Below are 27052 nucleotides of genomic sequence, written 5' to 3'. Positions count from 1 at the left end.
AACAGACTGGCTGTCTACTTTAATCTGGTTTTAATAAATCCTTTCAAACTGAGTCGAAATGACCTACACTCTCTTATTATGGCATTTTGACCTCAACCTTTTGCCTGTGTTAATTGATTTGATTCATTATGTCGAAGGTTAAATATGAAAACAGTGCACCTTTGCAATGTGGATCACCACTGCTGACCTCATTTATGCAGTCATGTAGGTTTTTGGGTCACATATTCTTAAAAAAGAAAAGAAATTAGGCCATCTGTCTAATAATAGTTTGTTTTATATGTGTCCATACAGTGGGAAGAGAGGAAGATGGTGGATGAAGTTATTTGAAGTTCTGTTTTATTCTGCTTGACTGGGTCAAACTTCTGGCACTGTCCGTTAATCCAATTTCACCACTGGATCAAACCAAAACTTGGCTTCTGGAAGTGAAAAGCCTCATAATGTCAGCATCTTCCTATTTTAAATTGCTGCACTTGGATGTCAAGTTTGAACAGTGGAAATACATTAAAGAAAAGCTGTGAGTATGTGTGAGACAGAATTTTGGCCCCTTTTGGCCTTGTTTTTGGGGGTGAACAGAAGAGTGTTTGCAACGCAGATGTCATGCACTTCAATATTGATCTTTGCTGAGATTTTTACTTAAATTTACAAGGATGGTCTCATCAGGTCTTGACATGACTATTTACCTTGTCAACCTATGAATAAAACACACATGAAGACAAACAATGTGTATCTTTTGAGATCCATTTATTTGAGTTGATACAGTACTACAGAGGCATCGTGTTGAGTAGAAGTACACCCGAATGGATGAATTAAGACATTTTACAGGATTTGAGGAACTCTTATTGATTTGTTATTGTTAAAAATACACACTTGACCAATGCCTTCACAATGAGATGATACCACTCTATTTTGATCGAACGATTACAATATTTTTGTGTGCAGTTCGTCCTCAAAACAAAACACACAGTCCGAAGCAGGCCAAAGCGTGAACATGGAGTACTTTGACAACAAATTAAATGGCTTGATCACCAATAAATACAAGTATAAAAACACATTGATAATAATTTCATTATCAAAAAAAAAAAAAGGTTCATAAAAGATACCAAAGGCACGCAACTTAATCCACCTTGGCAGTCCAGGATCACCAACAGACAAAAACAAAAACAAACCAAAACTGTGGCAATAGCCAACAATAGTAATGAGCCATAACAAAAATAATACTTAAATAACATAATAATACTAATTTATTATTATTGTCATAACAATATCCAGTCAAGTTTTCCTATGATTAGACTTTCTGCTAACTAACAGATATGCACCAGTTATTTCCAGTTTGGCAGAGTTAAAGTTTCATCATCAGATTCTTTCCATTGCTTTATTTCCTTTTCTCCTGATGTTGTTCCAGCATTTTGGACTCCCCTGCTTTGGTAAAGGTGGGAATACAATTATCTTAGAGTCAGCTGTTGATATCTAAGTAAATATCCTTGTATTTTACTTTATTCCAATTGATATTTGCCATTTGGTGGATTGTGATGACCCACAGGTGTACCAAAAGGGGAAAACTGAGACTTCACCAATATCACATCAGATTTGTCCATTTTTAGAGAGAAATTTTAATACTTCGAGGAAGGAAGTATTTTTCTGCCATAACATAAAGCAATATAAAGTTTCTTATATTTTGGAAAATCAAAAACAGAAGCATAATAAAACAAAATACTAACATAGTATAATTTTCTCACTGTAAATCCAGTTGACAATAAAATGCAATACAAAAGGCAATAAAATGCAATATAATACGCAATGGGTCTTTCATTTGAATCAATACCCAGGACCTCTCCTCAACACAAGCGGACCACTGAAAACATTCAATGTGTGATCTATTTCCTTGGGGTCATCTACTGCATGGTTTTCCATCCACATCATTTGATATTTTGGATGATGTCAGTCACTGTTCTCCCTGTTTTTTCACTGCTATTCAAAAGTGTAACACACTGTCTAAGGCCATACAGAGCACACAAGCCACACACTGACCCTCAAGACAAGCTGTATCAACAGCCTCCAGCATCTCACATAAAAACTCAAAAAGAGAAAGAAAAATAAAACAAATGTGAGGTAAGGCCAATGTGGGGATGATTTCATTCACCAATGGGGGATTCCCAAGTCAAAGAAAACTCCAAAAGGCTCTCATTAGTCCCTGACCTATCCATTCCCCTGAATCATGTCAACACTTCACCACATCTTTGGTATAAAACAAACACTTTCCATCTACTCTTTCTACTCACTTTCTTCACTTTCACTATTTTACATTGTAATGCCTTCAAAAATAAATCTAACTCCTTGACCTTTCCTGTATTTCACAGCAAAGTCCTCTCTAATCTCCATACCCTTCATGCATCATTCTTACTCACCCTTTTTTCCCCCTCTAGCTATAAATCGCGACGCGCTACCTCTCTCTTTTACCCTCAAATGAAAACAATAGCTGGCTAATTGTGCTTGGTTGACATAATGGACTAGTATACACAGCTGGAGGGCTGAGCACGAACCACAGATCCCACCTGTGCTGAGTCGGGCCGGGGCTGATAGAGATCTCTAGCACCAACACGTCTCCAGCCATTGTCTGTGGAATTTGCTGTGTCATCAGCAGGTTTAAACAAACCATCTTACTCTGCTCTTTTGAAGAGCTTTGGGTAGAATATTAACTAGTCTGACAGTGGAAACCACATTAAATGTCTTTGGTGAAACAAAAAAAAGTAAAACTGAATCTGTCACTACTTTATCAGGTAGCCTTGAAAATTGGAAACAACCAAGGTTAAGAGAGCCAGGCACATTCCAGGACTGTGAGGTGTTGTCTGCGCCATCTCCCTTTACTAAATGTCTCACTAGGTGAGCCCCTGCAGACTTCTGGTGCTGCCAGTAAATCTGTGTTCAACCAAGCCACCTAAACTGCTGACAAACTGAACTATGAGCTGAACAGTGACAAAGAACATAGGGGAGGTCTTTCCAAGGCTGCCTGTAGATCCCCGCATATCTGTGTGTGATTCAACTTGTGGAAGGAACAGGGGGAGGAGACAATAATGTTTGATCTCAACTGTCTGAGATTGACCTTTGAACCCCAACAAGTAAAGCTAGTCAGCTGTGCACTGAAGGCCCTGGGTCTCTCCACATTCACAAATAACATCCTAAAAAAGCACAACTGGTGACAGATTGGCCTGGCTTTCCCTCCACTTTAAGGAAATGACATACATAATTTTTTATTATGAATCAAAAAAGGCACTTCCTATATATCCTCGAGTATCATACACATATATAGGACATACGCTTTTATGAAGATATAATTGCCTGCATGTTTTACATGCGCAGACATAGTTATATATGCTGAGTATATATATGTTTCTCATCACTGAGTAACATAATTATATATGTCAGTTCCACACAAAGAGTTGGAGACAAGGAGTTTTGGACTCTTCCAGTAACAGCCAGCACCCACCAGTTTTGCACTTAAAACTAAAAGCTACGAAAATATTAATAAATAATCAGCAATGTCAGTTATTTTTGGAACAAGACCCTGGTTTGTTTCTTTTTTTTTTAAAGGAAGTAAAGATCATAAAAGCATGTGCTCTGTGTGAGTTTTAAGGTGCTTTTGTAAACTCAAACTCTAAATGGGTGGTGTACAAGCAGAGCCAACCAGTTTCTGGTTGCTGCGTTTGTGATTCTAACTTGCCTTCTTGCTGAATATGTAAACATGTTGAACACAGCAAAGTCTATGGGCGGGCCGAGAAAGCAGACTGGGTGGTATTCTCTTGTGCCAGCTCCATCTCTATCTTGTTCAAAAAAACCCTAACTGAATTTTCTCTGGCCAGAGAAGTGCACCTAAGTACGTGCATCTGTGTGTGTATGTGTGTGTGCATAGACATACATCATTTCCATTGATTTCAGCCCCATTTGGAAAACCACAACTTCCCAAAAGTTGTATCCCAGTAACACACTGGTCGTTAATGCCACCAATATACCTCTGTACACACACATGCACACACAGTCCTGTTCAATTTCCTCTGCTTCTTCTCTCTCTCTGCCCATCTGTTAGGTGAGGTTGCTGCTGATGTCCAGGGCTTGCTGGTACACCTGAGTCATGTCCTCCAGGTCCCCCAGCAAGGAGAAGCTGCCATTGTCCCCCGGGGAACCTTTCGTTTTGGGGCCGCGGCTGAACTTGGGTCCCTGGAGCGGCGGCGCTGCCTGGAAGCCCTTGAAGTTGGCAAGCTGCAGCAGGTTTTCAGCCGAGACACAGGCCCTGATGTTTGGGCGGCGGTGGGGGGTGGAGGGATGCCACTCAGCCCCGCTGAGGGAGGTGGGTGACAGGGACAGGACCGAACTGTCCTCCCCAACAATACTGGAGGGTCGACTCTGGCTGCGGGACAGACCGGAGTCAGTCGAGGAAGGAGGCTCACCAAGGACACCAGCTACTGCTGCCGCTGAGGGAGGCCCACTGTAGGTGGAGTACTTGCCGTTTCGCTTCAAGATGCCCTTTCTCCCCATCACTCTCTTGGGCGGAGATGTGGCTAGCAGAGACATACTGGCACCTCCTAAAAGCTCAGAGGACTCGCTACGCTCTGGGGAGGAGTAGTACCCTGATTCCCGCTGTTGGTTGTTCTTCAAGATGCCTTTCTTGGGCAGAGAGGGCACCATCTTAGCTGGTGAGCCTCCACTCAGGGTCTGCTCCTCTTCCTCTTGGTCTGGGCTTGAGGCCTCCTCTCCCCCTTCGGCTTGTTGAGGCAGCGCTGTCTGGCCCAACTCCACCTCTTCCAGACTGGCAGACTGCTGCTCTTCAGTAACTCTGGTCTTCAGGATGCCCTTGGGTCTCTTCAGACCTGGTTTGTCCTCTGCTCCAGAGTGGGTCTGTCCTGCCTCAACATTCTCCTTCTTGGACTTTTTGGGCCTCTGGCGCATCAGCTGGGGCAAGGCTGCAGGTTTGGCTCCAGAACCACGTGGCTCAGTGCGGTTCTGCCAGTCGATGAAGCGGGCCAGCATGGGTGAGCCTCCGTGGTCGCGTTGGGTCTCACAGTCACACACACTGTTCTTCCAGCCCCAGTTTACCCACCAGTGATTGGCTATGTCCTCCACTGTGGCCCGGCGCTCAGGGTTCACCATCAGCATCCAGCGGATTAGTCCGCGGGCATCTAACAGGAAACAAGTACAATCTGTAAGCTCTCTCATACAGAATGCTTTTTGTTTTTTTTTTTACATCACATGCAATTACAATAGAGATACAATGGTAGAGAAGCAGAGTATGAGTTTTCAACGCTGCAGATTCCCTTAGGCTTTCTAATTCAAAGGTGCTGAAATGGCCATGGTTGATGTGGGTTTCTATTCAAAAATGGAGTAATATAACTGTTAAACTCTTTTTATGTTGAATTTATTCAACCGTAGTTTTTCTAAACTCTTACTGGAACTAATATTTTACACATCATTTTTACGGTTATTTTTCCATTGTTCAGTGTAAACCACAATAATACATCTTTGGTCAACAACAACATGACACTGACTAAATTCACTCCATCTGAGTGTATTTGGCAATTTAGGAACATCGAGAACTTTATAATGATAGACTTCCTACCATACAACACAATTCCTGAATCAGTTAGACACTAGATTAATTAAAAACAAACGTGTTAATATGTTACAAAAGAAATCAATGAAGGTTTGTTGCTTGAATAATGTCACTGAATTTCTTTGTACTGTTTGAAGGAAAAAAGCAGCAAACATTGTATGTAATGGATTGTGCAGTCTAGTATGTGTGTACATTGAGAGCACTCTGATCCATATTCCATTCAACAGTTTATGGATCAACGTTTCAAGAACTTTCCAGAGTATTTTCTGGAATTTACATGAAGAGTCCAGTACAATTTATAGACAGAAAGTCAGGGGTCAGAGGTTTCAATTTCTGTCAAATGGTGGATCTCACTGACTCTGTATGTAGCCAGCTGAACTAGATTTACCAAGTATAGTTCATGATATTGTTTTCTAAAGTGCTGCTGTTCAAAAGGAGGTATCAGGTATGTGTTCCTCATGTTCCTGTGTCATAAAACAGGCAGGATATCCTGCAGTACCTGAGGACTGAGTGGGCTCTTTGTATTCGCCGTTGCTAATCTGGCGAATGAGGTTCTTGTGGTCTCCCCCATCGAACGGCATGGTCCCGTAGACCAAGGTATACAGCAGCACCCCCAGAGCCCAGCTATCCACCTGGTGAAAACACAAAAACTAATTAATTCAGTTATCTGCAGAACACACGCTGTCTATATCATAAAGTGTTTATTCTGTCTGCACAAAGCAAAAATATTCCAATAATTTGAGATGTGTTAGATTTGGTGTTATGCAATGGAAAAGCAGTCTTCCTCGTCCTGTTTTGATTAGTGATTCATGACATTGAAATAAATGTTGTGGAATGAGCTCAGTTCTGCTCAATATCAAAGCCGACCTTTGAGTTATGTTCTTCGGTTTACTTTGACATTAATATGCACCCCAATCACTTTCTCACACTAACATCATACAAGAACATCTTTGTTAAGGAGCTTGTGATGCTGCCGTGCTCTCTCCAGCGCGTCTTTCATAGAAATAATGACAAATGCCAGTACTCTGGTGGGAAATGGCCTGTTTCCATACATATAAATCCTTTCCTCTCCCCCACTCTCTCCTGCTCAGTCAGGCAGAAGCAAGAACTTTGTGACCACCAACTTAATGCAATGTGGCTTTCTAAGTAAGCAGTTACATAAGACTTTGTGTCTGGGGCATGAGGAGGTGCAGAGCCATAGGGGAAGTGGTGGGAGAGGAGGGGGTAATGAGTCCAGCAGAGATGGCAGAGTTGTGATATCCTGGTCCCTCATGACTCACTGGAGACATGCTGCCATTCAGTGATCAGTAGTGTGTCCGAGTGTGTGGGAGAGTGTGACAGAAAGGGAAATGTGACGTGTGTGTTGAGTGTCGTTAGGGGAGGATGAGATGTCTGGAGGAATGTGCTTCTGATGGCAGTAGCCGGAGCTTTGAGACATAGTCTAGGAAGAGGAAATCAGATAGGGCCAGTTAAGGAGCTAGTGCACTTCCTCTAAGGCTCTGGACCCACATCAAGAATGTATCACTCTGCTGTTGTTATTGGTCCATTCCTGAGGGCGAGACAGGGCAAGCACTATTGTTGTGTTCTATTTTCGCTGCTGTGTTTGCTGTAATTTGTGGCCTCACCCCAACTGGGGTTCTGTAATTTCGATTGCAATCGGACTGCTGTAGTTTTTAGCACTCTCGAGTAAATTATAGTGAATTACGCTAAATTGAATGGTTGAACTTGAATATCTAAAAATGCAATTCTTTCCCCCCCCCTTTTGCTTTGTTTTATGTAACTGATGCAATTTAGAGACAACGCCCTTCAGAATGACTCTAGAATTGCCAGATAAGTAGCTTTGAGGAGACATTTTCACTCTTTCTTTCACCAAAACTATTTTGTTAGATGCTGACTGTGACCATGAGCGCTCTTTGAGGCTGTGGAGCTCATTCTGATCCCATTAAACTGAAGGGAAAGTGAGCAAAAACTATCCTCCAGTTCTTCACTTCAAAAGGACCCCAACATTGTAGGAAGGGGAGGACAGGGGAGGGATGCGGACAGTATCTGGGCTGACTCACTGTGGAGTTGCGAGGGAGACCTCCATTAGACTGGAGATTAATAGCAATCCATCAAAGAGCTGAAAATAAAGCCTAGCCACTTTTTTGTGTATGGGCTGATGATGATAATCACTAGGGAGATAATAATGACTAAAGCTGTATAAGAGGTGAGATCTGGGAGGTTCACACCAAACTCACAAGCTAGCATTGTTATTGTCAACCATCATTGACAATAACAATGATGACAGTTATATAAAAGGAACTAAATGTCCTGGAAATTAAGTTCACAACCAGCTGGGGTTTGGCTCATTTGGTCCAATGGGTCTCACCTCTGGGCCTTGGTAAGGTCTCCCATTGACAATCTCTGGTGAAGCGTAGAGTGGGCTGCCACAGAAGGTTTGCAGCAGTTTGTCCTTGTGGTAGAGGTTGGACAGCCCAAAGTCAGCAATCTGTGAAAACAGTGTGAAGTGTGAATTTTAAAGTGGCCATGTGATCGTTAATCCCTCATACAAAGATCATCTGAGGTAAGGTATTACAGTCCTACTGGTAATGCATCACAGATCAAGGGGTGAAGTTACCTTAATATTACAGTTTTCATCCAGTAGCACATTTTCCAGTTTCAGATCCCTGTGCACCACTCCATTCTGAAAGACGACCAGAAAGAGCAAAATAATGATTGATGTATCTATTAATGCATTATTCATGAGAGATGAATTCAAGTAATAAACAGTCCATTGTGTTAAGAGATGATTTACTCTGACAAAGCTAGCTTGTGGCTCTCGGGGGAAATCAAGGCAGCCTGTTGGTCTAGTACTCTTTAATTGGTTCTGTCCCCTCTGGTGTCTTTATGCTGACATCTGCTGTGATTTTCTTTTTAAATCGACTCACATGTGTCACATAAACATAAGCCTGTAATTACCACCCTGTATGAAAGATGTTCTCACAACATCTTGGGATTAAAAAACAACTATGTTGTGAATGCCTGGGTTAAAAAAAACAACCCAGGAATTAACATGTGGTATGCAGACAGACAGAGCCCAGCTCAGATGTGGAGGAGTGACTTCACCAGTTACCCCCCCCTCCTTGGGTTGCACTCTGCATGGCATCTCCCATTGGTTATTACTTGGTAGGGAGCTCATGTTCACATGACCCTGATTGGTGGATACAAGGAAGCTTGTTGCTTGTTGTGTCAGTGATTCATGCAAACCCACCCGGTGGGAGGTTGCGCTTGGTAGTGATGATTCATCATTTATGGCTGTCTGGGACTCTCCTATCTGAAGACCATGACATCATCCCTATCTCCAGCTGGGAAGAGCATGACAAGTGGGGAGTGCATCCAAACAAGCCCTGGGGCCTTGAGGTTTTGATGGGAGTAGGTGAGGTGTGGAACAGGGGTTGACATGGGTGTGGCTAGGACTAAATCTTTGGGGAAAAGCTTTGGGGTTATCTTGGGACATCCATCAGTGTGTCAACAGATGAGGACAGAATTAATGCAAGACCTGTTTGGTGCACAGTAATCGGAGCGTAAGCCTGAATTAAACAGGCCTGTGTTCTATCCTCACTCAGAAACAGATGACTCCCTAACACCAGTACGCCAAGAAAAGCGTACTGTATAGGGCCTGCAGATTAACTGGCTATATGGCTAACTATGGAGGTGCATGGTTAATGTTACAATAAGCATGCAGCAGCCTGGAAAACAAAGTCTGGATGTGTGTGAGAGAGACAAAGACAGATTTAAGGTGGTATGTGTTTTCTCACCTTATGGCAGTGGTGCACGGCGGAGACTATCTGTCTGAAGAAGTGTCGTGTCTCTCGCTCGCTCAGGCGCCGCCGCTCGCTGATGTAGTCATACAGTTCGCCCTTGCTGGCGTACTCCATCACGATCACAATCTTGTCCTTGTTCTCAAACACTGAGAAATGATAAGAAAACAATTGGCCACAGTCCATTAATATCTACTTTTAGGAAAATATTATGCATATTAACAACAACAGAAATGGGAGGACAACTTAGAATGAACCTGTAATGGCTTTATATATCATTTTAAAATGACAAATGGACATTGTTATGTAAAAAGCAGACTAAACCAGTTCACCTCCTCGTTCTGTTTTGGAGCAGGAATCCAAATTCCAGAGTAGCATATAACATCTCTACACTTCTCCCAGGGTTACATCACCCAAACCCCACCTCATGTATCTGGCTCCTTCACAACATTGCAGGGAGGGGTTGTTAACTCAATCAAGCCCACCCCTCAGAGACCAGAGCGAGTACAGAGCAGTGAAAACAGAGACAAAGCAGGAACCAAAGTGAGGAGAGAAGGAGTTAGCTTCTCAGACGCAGTGTCAAGCGATGCCCTTAGCACATCACACTTCGACTTCACATCATGTCACCACATTTCACAACACACTCTCACATTCTTCAGCTGCCATCTGATAGGAAAATATCACATAAATTATTGTACAATAGTTTAACGTAGCAACACGGTGCACTAATTCTTAATTCACAGCTCAAAACTGCCTCACATGTATTTCTTTGTAAGAATGATAAGGTAAACAATGTATATTTATGTCCAAAGTAGTGACAATTTACTGTATATTCCACTAAAACTTAAAGAATTTTTTTTATCTAGGCTAGCTTTTAAACAGACATTGACTTAATATGACCAAAGCAAATCAAAAATAAGGATAGGAAAGTTAAATTTTTTTTTAGTATCACTTGAAATTCATGACTGGAGAAAGTTTTAATATTACTTAAGTATTATTATAATGTCTTACTATCCATGAACTGCACCTCACCAAACATATCATTCTGTGTCAGTATTTAGCCTTCTAGTGTATAATTTCAACTTGGCAACCTACTTCTCTCCCAGCGCCTTGGCATGAAGGGAATGAAAATGGCTGGGGCAGAGAGAAGAGGAGAGAGAAAAAAGACCACGGGAATACTGAGAAGATGACAACAACACAGTCAGCCATGTTGCTCCATATTGTGCGGGCTGATTTTCCCACACAGCAGGGTCACCGGGGGTGAGGGCCTCTGCTTTCTGCACCCTTGAGTGAGCACCTTCAAAGTTTGTCACAGTACTTTCCTCACCCCCCTCCCAGGGTCCTTTTAAAGATATAATCCTCTACAAAAACACACAGTTGCTGAGTGATGGTAATTCTCCCTGATTGTGACTGTCTGGCCGCTCGGGAAGTAAGAGACGGGATGTAAGACAAGCACCCGGGAGGGCTGAGCAGATCCTGCCCTCTGATTGGTGGACAGTGTGGTGACCTGGGGTGACATTCGCAATGATCCGTAGTGGGGTTTTACTTAGAGAGCCAATTCTCAGCTTGCACTCCCATTTACCTCTGACCCCTGGTGGTGAAGTAATTACCTGGCTTACATAACTTGTGTTTCTTACAGCCCGGTGGATACACCAGCCTCCGCTACAGCCTCACTTGTCACTCACTGGGCTTTGTTCACACATCACGCCCTCACATCTGACTAATTAGCATCTATTGTCCTATTGCTACACTGATGACAGACCGTCTCGGCAGGTTTGCACAGCGGGCGAACCGCAGAGTCTAATACAGAGGAGAGAAGGAATACTACTGACACAGACAATAAACAAGGGAGTATTAAAAACATTTTGAAATTAGGTATTTTAATGCTGAGGTAACTGTTGTTTCCTAAACTGGGTGTATTTACTGAACTTAGCTCTTTTTGCAAAATAACTCACTATCTCACTTTAAGAGAATGCAGTATAATGATGGCAATAAAAACATGTGGCTCATCACTCACAGCAGGGTGAACTTTGTATCTTCTCATTTTCCTTTTCCCCTTAACTTGTCAGACTTAAGCTCTACAGCATCTGTCCCCATAAACACAAACAAGCTACTAACATTTTAACTGCAATTTATGCAATTACAAGATTCTTCAGGATTGAGTATGTGTTTTAAAAGCGGGGCATTAAGGTACATAGTTATACCGTAGGAGAGAAGAGCAAAATCCTCTTTTAAATGCCCTGCACAGCATGCTGATGGATGCAGAATGTGAGCGCGGAGAGAGGGAGTGGTAAAAATCAATCTTCACACACACATCTGGTTCAGCTTTGGTTCACACAAGGCAGTTAGCAGGGGCTGTTGAAGAGGGTGTTGCCGGATACACAAATCTGGGGGCCTCCTATATATCTCTAAAGCGAGGCTGGGTGGAGGCCAGGCCACAACAGTAAACGCTGGGTTTGAGGAGACACACCAAAGAGGAGAGCAATGAGTCTGGTCAAGTTTGTTGGTGGAGTAGGCCACTTACAGAGGAAGGCAGCACACATAGGAACACCATACAGGCTTGTTGGAGTTTATAAAGCTTGGTGTTCTTTTAATCATTCTCCTAAACTAGAAATACCGCCTCGCGGTTGCGTGCCCCCGCCAACCAGTCAAGTTGCAGTTTACATCCATGTCTGTCCAGACTCATATAATAATTTTAGTGAAGACTTTGAAGGCATTTAATAAAAGGTATTAAGTGTATTTTGTGGTGAAATGGAAGTTATCACTATATTGACATGTATGATTCCAGTGTATAATTCAGCCCTGGCTCCTTACTCATTTATCACAAGATCATTTTGTCAGCTAGTAAGCAAACCTCCTAGTCAGGTGTATTTGGAAAACCTTTTGTTGTTGTTTAGCTTTGTTGTTCTTGTTTTGCTGTATGTCTATTAGTGTGTAAGTTCTTTGAGAGAAACAAAAAACAGAGTCGAATTCCTTGTATGTGTTCACATTCTTGGCCGATAAAGCCAAGCATTTTTAGAACATAAAGCTGTAGCCATGACAGTAGACCATGCTTCAGATATGGATGTTGCTGCAAAGAAGCTACAAATTCTACAACATGGATGCTTCATACACAATCACCACAGTTTTAAGGTGGACACCCAAGATTAGTGTCACCAATTCAGTATCTGACCAAATGTGAAATTTGGTCACAATCTCCCCTCCTGAGTTATGGTGTTGAATAATGGCCAGAAAAGTGTTTTTGCTGAACATTATAAGGTCACAGTGAAAATGACCTTTGACCTTTTGGATATAAAATGTCATCGCTCATTTTATCCTATTAGAAATTTGTGTGAAACTTTGTCATAATTAGCGTATGAATTATTGAGTTATGGCCAAAAACGTATTTTGTGAGGTGCCATTGACCTTCAACATTTGAACACTAAATTCTTATCAGTTCATCCTTCCAAGAGTCCAAATGGATGTTTGTGTCAGAAGTAATAAAGGCGTTCCTGTGGTATCGCGATCTTTGATTAACAAAATCTAATCAGTTCATCCTTCGAGTCCAAGTGGATGTTTGTGCCAAATTTGAAGAAAATCCCTCAGGTGTTCCTGAGATATTGCGTTCACAAGAATAGTACAGATGGATGGATGTATGGATGGATGGGCAACCCGAAAACATCCTGCCAATAAGGCATAAAAACACAAAACCTACGCTGCACTTCAGGCCCCCAGCTGACTACTGGCACGTTCCCATGACAAATAGTGTTGTTTGTTGCATATACACATAGCTGATAACAACCTGGGGACTTTGAAACTGAACAAAGGACAGTGGGTAAGCAAGTTTGGGCAGTGGCACGCAACCGGCTGCCATTGTGCCAGGGCAGCTGTCCTGAAAAGGGCATTGAAACTGTGGCTTTGTTGACACAGCCATAAAAATAGTCACGAATCACAAATCATATGAATACGACTCGCACTGCTGCGCCTTGTGACTTTAATTGCCTGCGCATAGGCCCACTCTACATTATATGAGATGATTAATTGCAAGCAATATGTTGAAGGAATTCAATGGGAATTGTTCAACCTTTACACTCGCCATTAATTCTAATCTATGTTTTCTCCCAATGAGGTTAAGGTCATTCAAAAGGACTCATATCAAAAAAGAGTAAATATGCGTGCAGTCTAAGCCTGACTTAAAGGCTTTGATATTTAGAGAGTTGCTTCCTGGGGTAGATATATGTTGACGTTGCTCAAGGGAAGGCTTAAGGCCTTTCCTCCCTCTGCATAGCACTGGACCGGAGTCAGACAGTATGCAGGCCTGGGTGAGAGAGGTCAATCCAGAGTCTCCCTCGCTACACAAATGCACACACAACCATGTACACATACACACAAATATACAAGGACTTCTGCAGACACACATATGTACAAACACACACACATTCACGAGTACAGTCTGGTTCCCAGCTGCAGTTGTCTCTAAGTATCAGCAGATGTCTGGCCCTGAGATCAAGACCAGAGAAGACAAGGGATGAGACCTCTTAGATGTGGGAGAGGCAATCCCTTAGAATACCACCCCTCTTATACACACAAACTTTCAACACACACGTGTGCGAACACACACACACACATTCAGAGAGATCCAGACGCTCACCATCAAAGCCATCTAGACTTTTACTGGCCCAGGCAGCCAGACAGAGCAGAGAAGATGAATAACATCCCAGAGCTGTAGTCCAGGTCTTATTATGACATCTGCATGTCATAACATGACAATCCTACAGCTTGGCCACAAGTGCTGAATGAACTGGGGGGGGGGGGGGGGGGGGGGGGGGGGGTTTGGACGTGTGTGTTTGTGTTTATGTGTGTTTAAGTCAAACACAGTGTGTATGATTTGTCATATGTGTGTGTGTGTGTGTATTTCCAGACACGCGGCAGACCCTCACCTTCATATATAGAGATGATGTGTGGGTGGCGAAGTGATGACATGATCTCGATCTCTCGGCGGATGTGAACCATGTCCTGCTCATCCTTGATCTTCTCCTTCCGTATGGACTTGATAGCCACCTGGAAAACACAGATGACACTTTGATCAGATGACTGAGAGCGACATAAAATTTAGATTTGAGAGTTAGATTGGTTAATGAATAACGTGGGTGAATCATGTGTAGCAGTTTAAAACACATTTACCTTGTTTTCTCTTAAACTGATTATATAAATATGTTGATTTAATCAAAGGGAAATAACCATAGAAACTGAAAAAGAAAACATTGCCTTAAAAGACAACAAAAACATGTTCTTTTAGTTATCTTATCAGTGAACTTTAACATGTACATGGCTCCTACAGAGTACATACTGCACACCATGTGATGTATGTCTGTCTCAGTAAAACCATGTGAGCCACCTTAGGATGTATTGCTTCATCTCTAATAAACTCTGTGTACAACCTCATTTACCTCTCCCCTCTAAAGGGTCCTATAGCACCCTTTGACCTTATCACCAGACCTTGCTGACATAACAGCAAGATGAGTCAAAAGCAGGAGAGACGACGTCCCAGTCTCACACCGTGTAATTTACGCAGCCTCTTTTCTGTACGAAAAACAAAATGAAGGTGCTCTCTCTGAGAAAAACAACCTGACACGTGGTGCCATAATGGAGGCTTGTTTTGTACTTTTCAGGGCTCAGGACTACATTTAACCAGGTATTAGTCAGTGTTTGGGCTGTGCCTATGATCTGGCCCCCCCCCAACCCAACTCAAACAAAGAGATGAGAAGGTAGGTGCACTGGTGAAACATGGGGGTTTCCATAGCAACAGTCTACCTGGGAGCAGCTGTGGTTGGAAAAAAAATAACAGTCTTCTCTTCTAAGGACCATGAAAAAGAGGTGAGCAAGGTGTTAAGTGTCCATGATTTCTGGAGGAAGTCAGGGAGGTCTGGAGGTCAGAGTGCTCCTCAATAAATCAGATGTCACTGGATTCGACTTATACAACAGATGTGTTTCCTCTCCTGTCACAGAGTCATTCACAAGACACTAAATCACCACCCATTCATTTATTTTTAGTGATTCAAATTCAGAACAGCTAATGGCCTACATTTGATATAGCCTGAGAAGCTGCCACACTGGGGGAGGAGGAGGAGGAAGAGGGAGGGGGGTTATGTAGGAATCAGGCAAGGGTTGGGTAAGTGGTGTCTCCTCCTCATCTTGCCAATGGGCCTGTTATGGGAGGTTCAACAGTCAACAACTACACTTGATTTGATCATTCCTCACTGTCATGGCAATGCCACCGGGGTCAGAGTCAGCCGGAAGCAACTGGATGCATTCAAACCTCCAGCCTATGCCCTCCTTAAATGAGAGGTTAGCAGCCTACTCCAAATAAACCAATCGAAAGTACAGTCTAGCACATGTCGCTATAATTGTAGCCTAAACATTCTGGATTGAGTCCTGGCTTTCCTTTGATCAGGCCTGTATAGAGTCTGTTCATTCTGTTAGTTTAAACTTTTGTCCTCTCTTTGCTAAGCAGTGGTATTCTGAGGAGTCCAGCTTTATTCCATGCAGCAGAAACCACAGGCAGTAGCGAGTGCCAAGCTAATTACCGTGTACATCAATAAAAATAACCCCAAACCGGAATAGTTCCCTTCCAGAGCATGCCTTGATTACATAGAATTTAAAGAAATGATACTATAATAAACAAAATGATGTCCAGGGGGGTCCACATGCTGTGTTCATAATTGGTTAAAAAAAAGTTGTTTGTGTCTTAATGCTGGTGTTTTCCTTTACCTCATCAGGTTCATCAACACCTTATCTCTAATCCCAAAACGTGAATAACATTTTTAACTTCAGTGTTCAGTGGTGCAGCAGAAGGTGAGTCAGCCTCCTGCCTTTAACAAATTAATTCAGGAATTCACTAACTTAGGACATAACTGAGAAATGACCCATAAAAGTTGCATGCAAAGGCGAGTAAACTTTCTCTGTGTGACTACAGCCTGAAACCAAAACGATTTTTTTTCTCCTAAAAGGGTAGCGATCAATCTTTAACTGCCATGATCCAAATAAGTGGATCCCTATTACTGTCACTCACAGTAAACAGGCGCTGCACTGCTGCCTACGCTGGCCTCTGCCAGGTATGGGGCCCGTCTTGTCTGCACCCTCCCCCCCTCCTTTCCCCTTTTTTTGCGACGGAGTTTGTTTGAAGTGAAAGTCCATGTTTCGCTTCATTGGAGCCTGACATCTTCCTGCGCTTTCTCAGGCCATTAAAATAGATGAAGTATTCATCACAAGCTCACCCTTCCCTGCGTTTGCTAAAGATCATGATCGTCTGTTGTGTTGAGTGTGTGTGTGTGTGTGTCTGAGTCAGAGCTAGGGGGAGAAGGAGAAAGAGAGAAAAACAGAGAGAAGGAGAGAGAGAGAGAGAGAGAGAGAGAGAGAGAGAGATAAAGAGTGGGAGGAAACGGCCTGTCAATTTTCCAGAAAACTATATTTTCAAACAGCGATGAATCATAATACCTCATCAACGGCACCACATATAGCAGAGGAATGTTAGTGTTTTCCCCTCTCGCGTACCTCTCCAGTGAATCCATTGTTGAGGAATGATGTAATCTGGTTCTTTAAGCTCATATTAATATGACTCTGTAACCCCTTTAACTGAAGGCTGTTCCTCTTGTTATGGTGGTGGGGTTCCCTGTGTCTCTGCGCTAACTGCCCACCACCGCCTGTCTGTGATGGATCCCCCCCCGTACAGGATATTAACCTTCCCCTCCAATCTCATTTCCTGCTGTGGATGGCCTTTCATGTGTCACTGCCCATTCTGGGTCAGGCTGTCACCACAACCTTTTCACTATATACATCTAGGTGGCAGATAATACATGAAGACACCCCCACACACACACGCTCTCTGCCTCTCTCACGAGTATACAAACACAAAACACATCTTCTAGAGGCACGCACAAACACACGAGCTTGTCCATGTGTTACTATGATCACTATGATCAATTGCACTTCGTATAATGTTGGATTTCTACTCAGCAGTACGACATATGGCTTTGGAGATTAAAGCAGACAGTCACTCACTTCCACTTTCACTGACACACTGAATGTGCCCACATCTAATCAATCTTCCTCAAGTGCCTTCAGTTCATGTGCAAACACACGTGCGTACACACACACACAAAACTTCCTGAGTCTCTCTCCTCATTCTGCTCCATCTGCTCTTCTCGTTTACTTTGTGGAATGAACAAGGAAAAGGTACAAGATGATTGCATAACAGTCTCACTACACTGCTGTATCTGCCATATGGACACAAGAGCCTACCACCGGGTCAGAGGTCAAGTAAAGTCTAGCAACGCAGTGCCAGATGCACGTGGCCTGCGAGGTGGCCGGCGGTCATGCTCTGTCTGATTTCTGCTGGTACTCCGTGTGCAGAGACGCTGATTCTCCAAGGACTTCAAGATATACAAACTCCCACGTGAAACACGGTGATGCGAGGAAGTACTACATGTTACTGGCATCTTGTTTTGAATCTGGATGTTATGCATAGGACATTGCTGCAGATTATAGGGGAAGGGAAGGCATTAGGACACTGAGTTCTGTCATACAAAGAACTGTCTGACTATCTTAATTTGAGTGTACTCGTATATCCTCTTGAAGAGTTTGACTGGGAGATGTAAGTTTGAATCCTCAGCACCAGCAAGGTATGCATTATTGAACTGTATTAAAAACATTACAGATGTAAACATATGTAGACCTAATGTGAATGGCTGACTGTTTCTTCTTCTTCAAAAAAAAGTCTTCAGTGAGTTACCTAAAGCCAACAATTTCAGCTATCTACAGGAAACAGTGTCTCAAACTCACGAACTATGAAAATATGATACTTTGACCTTTCCTGCAAGCATACATTGTGCAATTTAACGATGCTAGTAAAAAATAAAACACTTCACATTACAGCTGGTGCCATAGCGATACTGAATAGGAAAACATACTGAAGAAAGGACAAGGAGCCAAGTAGCACAGGCCTAGAGAGAGTAAGCATTACCGGAGGCTTTATGGTCCCCTAATATCAAGCTTCCATTTGCCAGGAGCTATGAAAACATTTGGGGACACTGTTGACCTATACTAAGTTTCCCCCCTGACATTCTCAGCACACGGAAAGTTCCTCATGTCCTGCCAGAATTGGCACAGGGGTCACATTTTGCCACACGTGGAAAGATTCAGAGATGTGCTGTTCAGAAAGGACATAGCTCTTAGGGATACGGACAAAACAAAACATGGGGGGGTTTCCTAGGTCAAGCAATGAGTTTTGTTCATAAAGAAACAGAAAGTAGTGGATTGACCCTTTCACTCACATTCACACCCACACAGTAAACTGAAAGGACACAGCCTGAAACATTTAAAACACTGAAGGAAAAAAAAATGCAACTTGGCTCTAGCACATGTAGTATCTCTGAGGGACTGTTAACTGGTTTCCATGATGCCTATAGGGTCACTGAAGTCGCATCAGTCAGTCAGTAGCCGGATTTGCACTGCAGCATCCGGTCGTGAGGCCCCGCATAGGACAAGGCGTGTGCAGCCACAGCTCTCTGGCCCCATGGGCCCTTTTACGCATAGGGGGAATTCCCATCGGGGGAAGGACGCGCACACGCCTCTGAGCACAACAAAGCACTTAATTTAGGACCAATGTTGTTTGTAGTGGCTACTAAAGGGCGCTACACAAATATGCATGTGTTACAAGCTCACTAAAAGCATGGTGACAGATGTTTACAGCCGCTTAGAGCGCCTCCTAAGTGGCTCACCTCTCTGCCGGAGTGCCGCTCAATCGCCTTCTTGACTTTGCCGTAGGTGCCTCTTCCCAGCGTCTCCAGCAGCTCGTAGCGGTGTTTCAGGTTGTGCTTGTGGTGGTGTTTCTTCACGCCCGAGTTCCTCCTTCCATCACTGCTTGCCGGGGTCCCTTCGGGAGAGTTGCCGGCAGGTAGAGGTGGAGATGGAGGTGGAGGGGAGAGGTCACCCCCCGCCGGCTTGCCCGCAGAGGTTTGGCCTTTCTGGGCCTCGGGACGGGTTGCCCCCCGGTGGGGCGATAAATAAGCTGTTTCCATCTCACTAGGGAAGTGTTTAAACAACCTTCCCACTGTTAAATATTTCAAACTACCTACTAACAACAAATTGATAATATAATACTTATAGGCCTAATAATAGTAATAATAAATAAATAAATTACAAGGAATAACGCGTCGCCTAATAGTCATATTATTACATGTGGAAACTAACATTTCCAGATTGTCTTGATTGATCAATTGGCTTTGATCAAAAGAACAAAGATCTCTCTTTCTACCTATTCATGTTATTATCGCTATATAATCAGTCTACTAACGGATTAAGCACAAAAAAGTCTAAAAAGGGACATTATCGGTCTATAATAACCTGATACATAGTCCTATCACTGGATATCAATTAAATCTAGTGCCAATAATGTAATATATAATATGCATTCAGATTTCGGCAGCCGGCTGCATGCCGGAAGCTGAATCCACTTTCAGTTTAAAGATGATATAGGCTATAATGTGCAAGCTCTATCCCAATAAAATAAAAAAAATGCCTAAAAATTGGTCGGGCTAATCTCCTCACTCCTCAATTGACTGGCATGATCTAGCTGTGGTTAATTCTGGCTCGTTCACATTATCTGTCGTCCTAAACGCTGCCAACATCGACACCGACTCACATCTAAAAGGCGAGAAAGCTGCGACGAAACCGGCGTTTTGGATGAAGATGACCCTCATTTTGTCCACGGCCCAGGTAGCTCCTCATTCATCTGGACTCATCTGTCTTTTGTGCGACTGCATGCTCCGAGCCGTGGTCGACGGTGGTACTAGAGGTGCGCTGTGATCGGACACTATCTCAAGCTGAGGCGTTTTGGATATTGCCATGGTCGTTTTGCTGCTCCCCTTCTTCTTTTTCTTCTCCTTCTTCTTCTTCGTGTGCCCTTCTTGTTTCTCCCCTTTCTCTCTCTCCCTATCCTCAACGTGAGAGGCTGGAATGCGAGAGGATCCGAGTCCGGAGGCGGAGTTTACGCAGACCTCCTTCCCTGTCTTTTCTCTTCCCTTCGCTCTTTGTGCTCTCGTCGCCCTCTCCCATCTCTGATATGACTGCTGCTGATCAGGGGCGTAGCAAGAAATCATGTGCACCCCCCCCTCTCTCTTTAGGGCAGTAATGGAAGAAGTACTCAGATCCTTTTAATTGAGTAAAAGTACCAATACAGCAATGTAAAAATAGTCAATTACAAATAAAAATCCTGCATGAAAAATCCTATTTAACTAAAAGTAGATAAGTATTAGCAGCAAAATGTAGTGAGAGTATTAAAGTAAAAGTAGTGGTTTGGTCCCTCTGACTGATATATTATTATATATGACATTATTAGATTATTAATATTGAAGCATCAGTGTTAGAGCAGCATGTTACTGTTGTAGCTGCTGGAGGTGGAGATAGTTTCAACTGTTTTATATACAGTAAACCAGTTTAGTCCAGAGGTTCCCAACCTAGGGGTCAGGCCCCTCCAAAAGGTCACCAGATAAATCTTGAGAGGTCATGAGATGATTAATGGGAGAGGAAAGAAGTTCTAATACACAAATCTGTTTTCAGTTTTTGGACTTTTTTCTCTAATCTTTGATTTCTGGTGAAATATTGGATCATTTGAACATTTATTGAAATGAAACCATGTGAGAAGTTTAGAGGGAGAAATCACTCTTTGGTGCAGCTGTTAACAACTCATCTGATTGACATCTGAAATGTGACCCCGACTACACACTGCTTTTTGTAAGATGTCGAAACCCAAAAAGGTTGGAAACCACTGGTTTCATCTTTAACAATGTGTTGCACATTAAAAGCTCGTTATGTAATCCATTGTGTCAAATCTTCATCTGAAAAGTAACATATTTGCCTTCTCAGGTAAAGGTAAGAGTGTGACACACCTTTATGTACAGACATTTTTTTGATGAAATGTCATGCTATCATTAATGATTAGATGATCGATTTATTCATTAACTTGCCCAGTTTCAATGTTTCACTGTGAGAAAAGGCCTCCAAAACAAGTCAGTATTGACACAAAGTAAAAAGCAGTGGGGCTTGAAAACTGAAAACATTTAATATGCAAACTATGTGCACAACTACAAGCACTTAATAGTATGAAGAACACACAAAAAGGCTTGAAGTGGAAGCTAATGATGATATATTTAACACATAAACAATTTTCACAGTTTGAAAGGAAAGTCTTCAGTGTTACACATAAATACACGTCATCTGTATTTTCATTATGTGATAACCTCTGAACATTTACATATTTTTGTTTTTACTGTTCAATAGTTGTGCAGGATATGTAAAAAATGTGACAAATATTAATTCAATTTGGTAGAAATTCATGTAATAGAAAAAGGAACCAAGTAGGCCTATTTCTTTTTGGTGCAGATCCAGGAGAGGATATTTAACAAACATTGCAAGATATGGCATTTTTAAAAGCATTTTTGCTACCATGAGCTACTGCACGTCCTTAAATGAAAAAAAAAATCTGGTAAATATTCCCCTCTATTGTCCATGTTTTTGAGTCAGATCTGATCAAGATTCAAATTACATGTTAAACATGAGAATATATTGGAAATGGATTGTTATAGGCATAGTTATATCATACTGACTTAGTGGAAATTTTGTCAATTTCCACTAAACTAAAAGGGTAAAATGTCAAAATATGCATGTGATGACCTAAAAAAAAAGTTTATTCTGATATGAGGAGTAACAGACATCAAAAAATATTGGCTGTGTTTCAATGTCCCTACACCTCCCCTATGCTTTATGTACATTCATTATGCCAGATTAATTTATTTACATCTGGTTTCCATAGTAAAGGAGAATAAAGATACTCAGAATGGATTATCTAATTAATCCCATAATGACTCTGGGCTGCACTACAGGCTATTGTGAGCTAACATTTTGTTTGTTACCTGAACACCACTCTGATTTTAACTGTTTGGGTGGAATTTGTTGGCAAGTAGAGTAATTTCTAAAGTTTAAAATCCATCAAAAGTCATACCATCTAATCGTTGCAGCACTATTTTCCTTAGTTTTGCATAATTTTGAATATGTAACATTTTATGTTGACATGCTTATTCTTTCAGTGTGGGCAGAAGGCCAACTCTTCTTTAAATAACTACAGGCACACTGAGGAGATAACCTACTGTGGCCAAATTCCTGTCCAACAATCAGACTGTCTTGACTGTACTGATGCTTGTTGATGCATGAGTATTTCAGCCACTAATTACACTGGGGAAGTTTGGGCCCATGTCAAACACTATCTGATTGAGGAGGGAATCTGTTTTTCCCTGTGGTCCTCACAATAGCTGGCATAATTTCTGAGCTTTCGGGGCATTTGTTGTCATTAAATAGGGTAAGCAGAGTGTCCAGTTATAGCAACACAGACTGATTACTATCTGATCTGATTCCTGCCTTGGCCTCATTTGCACTCTGTAGCATAGACGTAGTTGTCAAGAGTAGAAAGAGTGCCAACACTGACCTCTTGTGGTACATTGTGGGTCATATCAGTGGTTAAAGTGCTGACAGTGGCAAACAATATAAAAAAATTACAAGCTTTCTTAAATATATAACAAGAACAACAAGGTTTTTGATTGTTTTCGTTGTATAAACTGTTCTCATCCAGCACTCAAACAGCTAAATGTACAACTATCACCGCCACATCTTGAAACTATGATTCCAGGCAGCACCCGTGGAAACAGTTTAAATGGCTCATATATAAACCTGGGATGTTAATGTGCTATCACTTACCACAGTAAGTCCTGAAGGCACACAATTTTAAACCGACTACATAAAAATGCTTTTTGGGGATGGCTGTAAATCAAAATAACGGCTCTGCCATATAGGCATATCAGTGTTTTTGCATGTTTTACTGCTTTTTGCAAGACCATTGACTACAAATCATAACTGCTGAGCACTTTCCAAAGCATACCATTTTTTAAAAGACTTGGTTTTTCTATCTTTCAGGCAGCTGCATAGCAGTATGAAATGAGCTTGCAGAGATTTGATTTGCATGAAATAGGTTTATTTTAGTCTTTTTTTAAAATGGCAATTCGGTTGGTTATTATTGGAAAATTACAAAACCAGTCTAACTTTTAAATAATACAGATGTGTATTTAAATTACTTCATGTACCTGTCAGCACACTTTTGTCATAATGATCATCATACCCAATATCTCAATGCTGAAATTATATTTTAAATAATTAAAATAAATCAAATAAAATTTACTGTTAATTCTTGGATGTCATTTTAAAATATTTAGCCATGTCAAGTTTGCCATGTAAATCTCCAGAACAGTATATTTTGGGTATTTTTCTGTGCTCAGTTTGAAACACTGCAAGGTAGGTATTGATTTCCGGACACAGTTTGACTGGCACTTCATTGTGATCCTATCAATACTTCAAAAATACCCAGTACTGATATGCAACCCAGCAGTTGAAAGGAAGACAGTGTGGTGCTGGAAGTTCAAACATATAAGAATTGTGAGTTTGATGCTGGACATTCACCTAATTAATGCAAGAAGGTACCTGATGCTATTATCCTTTTTAACAAATGTTTATCGTTTGTTCTGTGGGTTCAATTTCCGACACTCTCGGCTCATGAATCAGTGCTGTTTGACGGGTTACTGCTGAGTCACAGAGTGAGTTTCTCACCAGAACGTTCACACAAAGAGTTTTGAAATCAGTCTGAACTTTTTAGTTGTATCATCATCCACAATAATGAAAGTTCCATGAAAGTAAACCTTTGTGATGTTCAGTGTGATGCATTATTTATCACATGTGTGTCTGCAAATTTATTTTCAAGCCATAGTGATATAAACTGGAATCTATGGTGGCCTGGAAGACAGCAAAAGTTAAAATTTTATAAACATATGGTATGATTTGAGAAATGGTTGGCAGAAATATTAAGTATGTGATTTGTAGTAAATGTGACCCTTTAACATCCAGCAGATCTTAACTGACACTGAACAATGTCACAGAGGATGTCACATCAAAGCCTGATAGAGAGTGACTGAGTCTAGGGTTATACTGTATAATTGCATATCATTGTATTCAGTTATAGCAAGTTATAAAACCACGCATGCCATATTTATCTAAACAAGACGTAAGCAGTGGTTGAATGTAACTAAACACATTTACTCAAATGTTGTACTTACAATTTTGAGGTACTTGTACTTAACTTGAGTAATTCCATGTTATGCTACTTTATCCACAAGTCTGCAACATTTTTGAGGCAAAATTTGTGCTTTTTACTCCACTGCATATACTTTAAAGCTTTAGTTACTAGTTACTTTGCAGATTCAGATTATCAATACAAAAATATAATCAACAATTAAATTATGTTGTTTTACGTTTACTACTGATTAAGCTACCCAGCAGTATATAAAACAGCTAAAATTAGCGTCACATTTACTGGCTGCAACACTGAAGTGATAAGTACATTAATCCATCAACTATTATAATTAAATAAAATAATTTATACAATATATCATTCTGGAATGGGCCATTTTGCATAATTAGTGCTTTTGGTACTTTAAGTATATATCGACGCTAATACTTTGGTACTTTTACAAAAGTAAAAATTTGAATTAATATTTCAAGGCTGTTGTATTACTACTACTTTTGCTTCAGTGAAAGATCCAAGTGGATCTTCCACCACTGGAGGTAAGTTATAACAGCTCTTAACATCTACAAATGCCAGAAGAAAAAGATGAAAAGTTTAGTCCGTGATATGTGTCACACCTTTGGCAGCGTTGCCTGACTTAAATTTCCAAAGTCTTAAGTTGTGATCGCTGGAATAATATATCCCGGGTTATTCATGAATTGCTCGTCCCATCGGTATTAGTCTTTCATAACATCCACAAACTTGACAACTCTGTAGGGCGCAGTCAGAATCTAAAGTGAAATGTTCTTCTAATATTAGAACCATAAAATATACAAGAGTGAAAGCTGTGAGGATCAAAGTTGGCAGCAACACTATAATATTTATTTGACTAAGCTGAGACTTGATCTTACATTGACATAATATGAAGTGACATTAAGAGTTTTGTGTCATTTGCTTTGACAATGTGTAAAAAAGAGAGGTGTATAATGACAGGGGAACATTTCACACTATATCATCTGATCACATTAGCAGACTGATAACTCATTATCTGTCCAGTTTGTCATTAATTCAGTAGAGCAGCGGAAGACACTGTTTTTTGTGATGGTACTGTGAGAATGTGCAGCAGGATGTTGCATGTTGACTTAATGTTTTCCTTCCAGATTTTAAATCTTCAAAAAAGAACAAGAAAAAAAAAGTGTTCCACCTGCTTCTTCCTGACAGGAAAAATGGCCTATTTTTTGGCACTTAATGCATCTTTAAGTGCCAAAAAATAGGCCATTTGCATGAGGAGAGAGGTGAACAAGACAGTGAGTGACTAAATAGAAGGTGCTCTCATGCTAAAATGTGTCTAAAACACACAAGCATACACACATATATATCTATATACATATATATGTATGTATGTATGCATGGGCCATATCCCCCAGCCCTTTGCAAATACCTACAATAATTGCTGTAGAGTATTTAAAAGTTTAGACACAGAAACTTTTGACTAGTACTGTGTATGTTTAACCAAATTTGTAGTACTTTAGTGGGACAAATTCCCTGTAAATTTTGCAGCTAGCTAATCTTTCATTAACAGTTTGGAGATAAATATAAACTAATGCTATGTTGTGGGAGGTGACTGTTGTGGCAATAATGATATAATGCTATTGAATGATCACAATTTAGCAGTAAATGAAAGAACAATCTGTATTTTGTACCTGAGCTGCAATGATTTATTGATTAATTAATTAGTTGATCAACAGAAAATGATTCTGCAAGTAATTTAGTAAAATATCATTTCATTCATTTTTAAAGTGAAACTGCCAAAAACTTGTTGTATATGATAGTAAACTGAATCTTTGAGTTTTGGACTGTTGGGTTGGACAAAATAAAGAGCATTTTTCACCATTTTCTTATATACACAGAGCGATTAATTGACAAATCAAGAAAATCGTCAAACTAACTGATAATGAAAATAGTTGCAGCCCCATTATGTACTAAACTAAGAAAAAGTACTTTTGTTTATATTTACCTAGTACTAACACTATGAGAATTGATCATTAATGAAATATCCACGTATCAATACTTTTGGTATTGATCATCCACGTATCACTACTTCATTATTGCATGCTTCAAGCCTTTGGGATCACTCAGAAATCCTTACAGGCAAACCTCCAGGAGTTAACTGCCAGCCTTCATCAGTAGTAATAAAATAAGCCTGCTGATAACTTACTAATTGTCTTATGAACTAATACGACCAGTAAGAATTACTAAGACCTGGGTTTTGTTCAGAGAAATGGATATAATGTGTAAATTGACTGCTCGTCAAGATGGTCAAGACACGAACTTTTGTGCCTAACCATTCTTTGAGCCACGTTTCTGAGAAGTGCATCTAGTTTTCTTTAGAACAATTCTTTTTTTAATTTTTTTTTAACAGTTATAGACCTTTGAATGCAGCCTTTATGAAGAGACAGACAATTCACAAACTGTACATTTAAATGTAAACTTACATTTTCGGGCAGG

General features: G+C 41.1%; 1 protein-coding gene across 1 annotated transcript; it reads right to left on the bottom strand.

Moving 5' to 3' along the window:
* Positions 1-724: 724 nt before the first annotated feature.
* On the bottom strand, positions 725-20488 carry nuak1b (NUAK family, SNF1-like kinase, 1b). Its single transcript, XM_067590296.1, has 7 exons — positions 19161-20488; positions 14322-14442; positions 9400-9551; positions 8220-8285; positions 7971-8090; positions 6102-6234; positions 725-5171 (listed from the first exon to the last, which is right to left on the bottom strand). Exons 1-7 carry the CDS (start codon positions 19458-19460, stop codon positions 4078-4080), a joined length of 1986 nt encoding a protein of 661 aa, XP_067446397.1. The 5' UTR covers positions 19461-20488; the 3' UTR covers positions 725-4077.
* Positions 20489-27052: the final 6564 nt, after the last annotated feature.

Source organism: Thunnus thynnus, chromosome 5, assembly GCF_963924715.1.
Source record: "Thunnus thynnus chromosome 5, fThuThy2.1, whole genome shotgun sequence".
In the NCBI taxonomy this organism is placed as follows: Eukaryota; Metazoa; Chordata; class Actinopteri; order Scombriformes; family Scombridae; genus Thunnus; species Thunnus thynnus.
The sequence above is the reverse complement of the archived record's forward strand: the minus strand, read 5'-3'. Positions and strand labels throughout refer to the sequence as shown.

Bases quoted from the DNA above. Each gene is read 5' to 3' on its own strand.
- nuak1b (XM_067590296.1), bottom strand. From the start codon at position 19,460: ATGGAAACAGCTTATTTATCGCCCCACCGGGGGGCAACCCGTCCCGAG. The intron at 8,286-9,399 runs GTGAGAAAACAC...GTCGTCTTTCAG, and splicing joins CCGTGCACCACTGCCATAAG to AATGGAGTGGTGCACAGGGA. The intron at 5,172-6,101 runs GTACTGCAGGAT...GTTTCCTGTTAG, and splicing joins AGAGCCCACTCAGTCCTCAG to ATGCCCGCGGACTAATCCGC.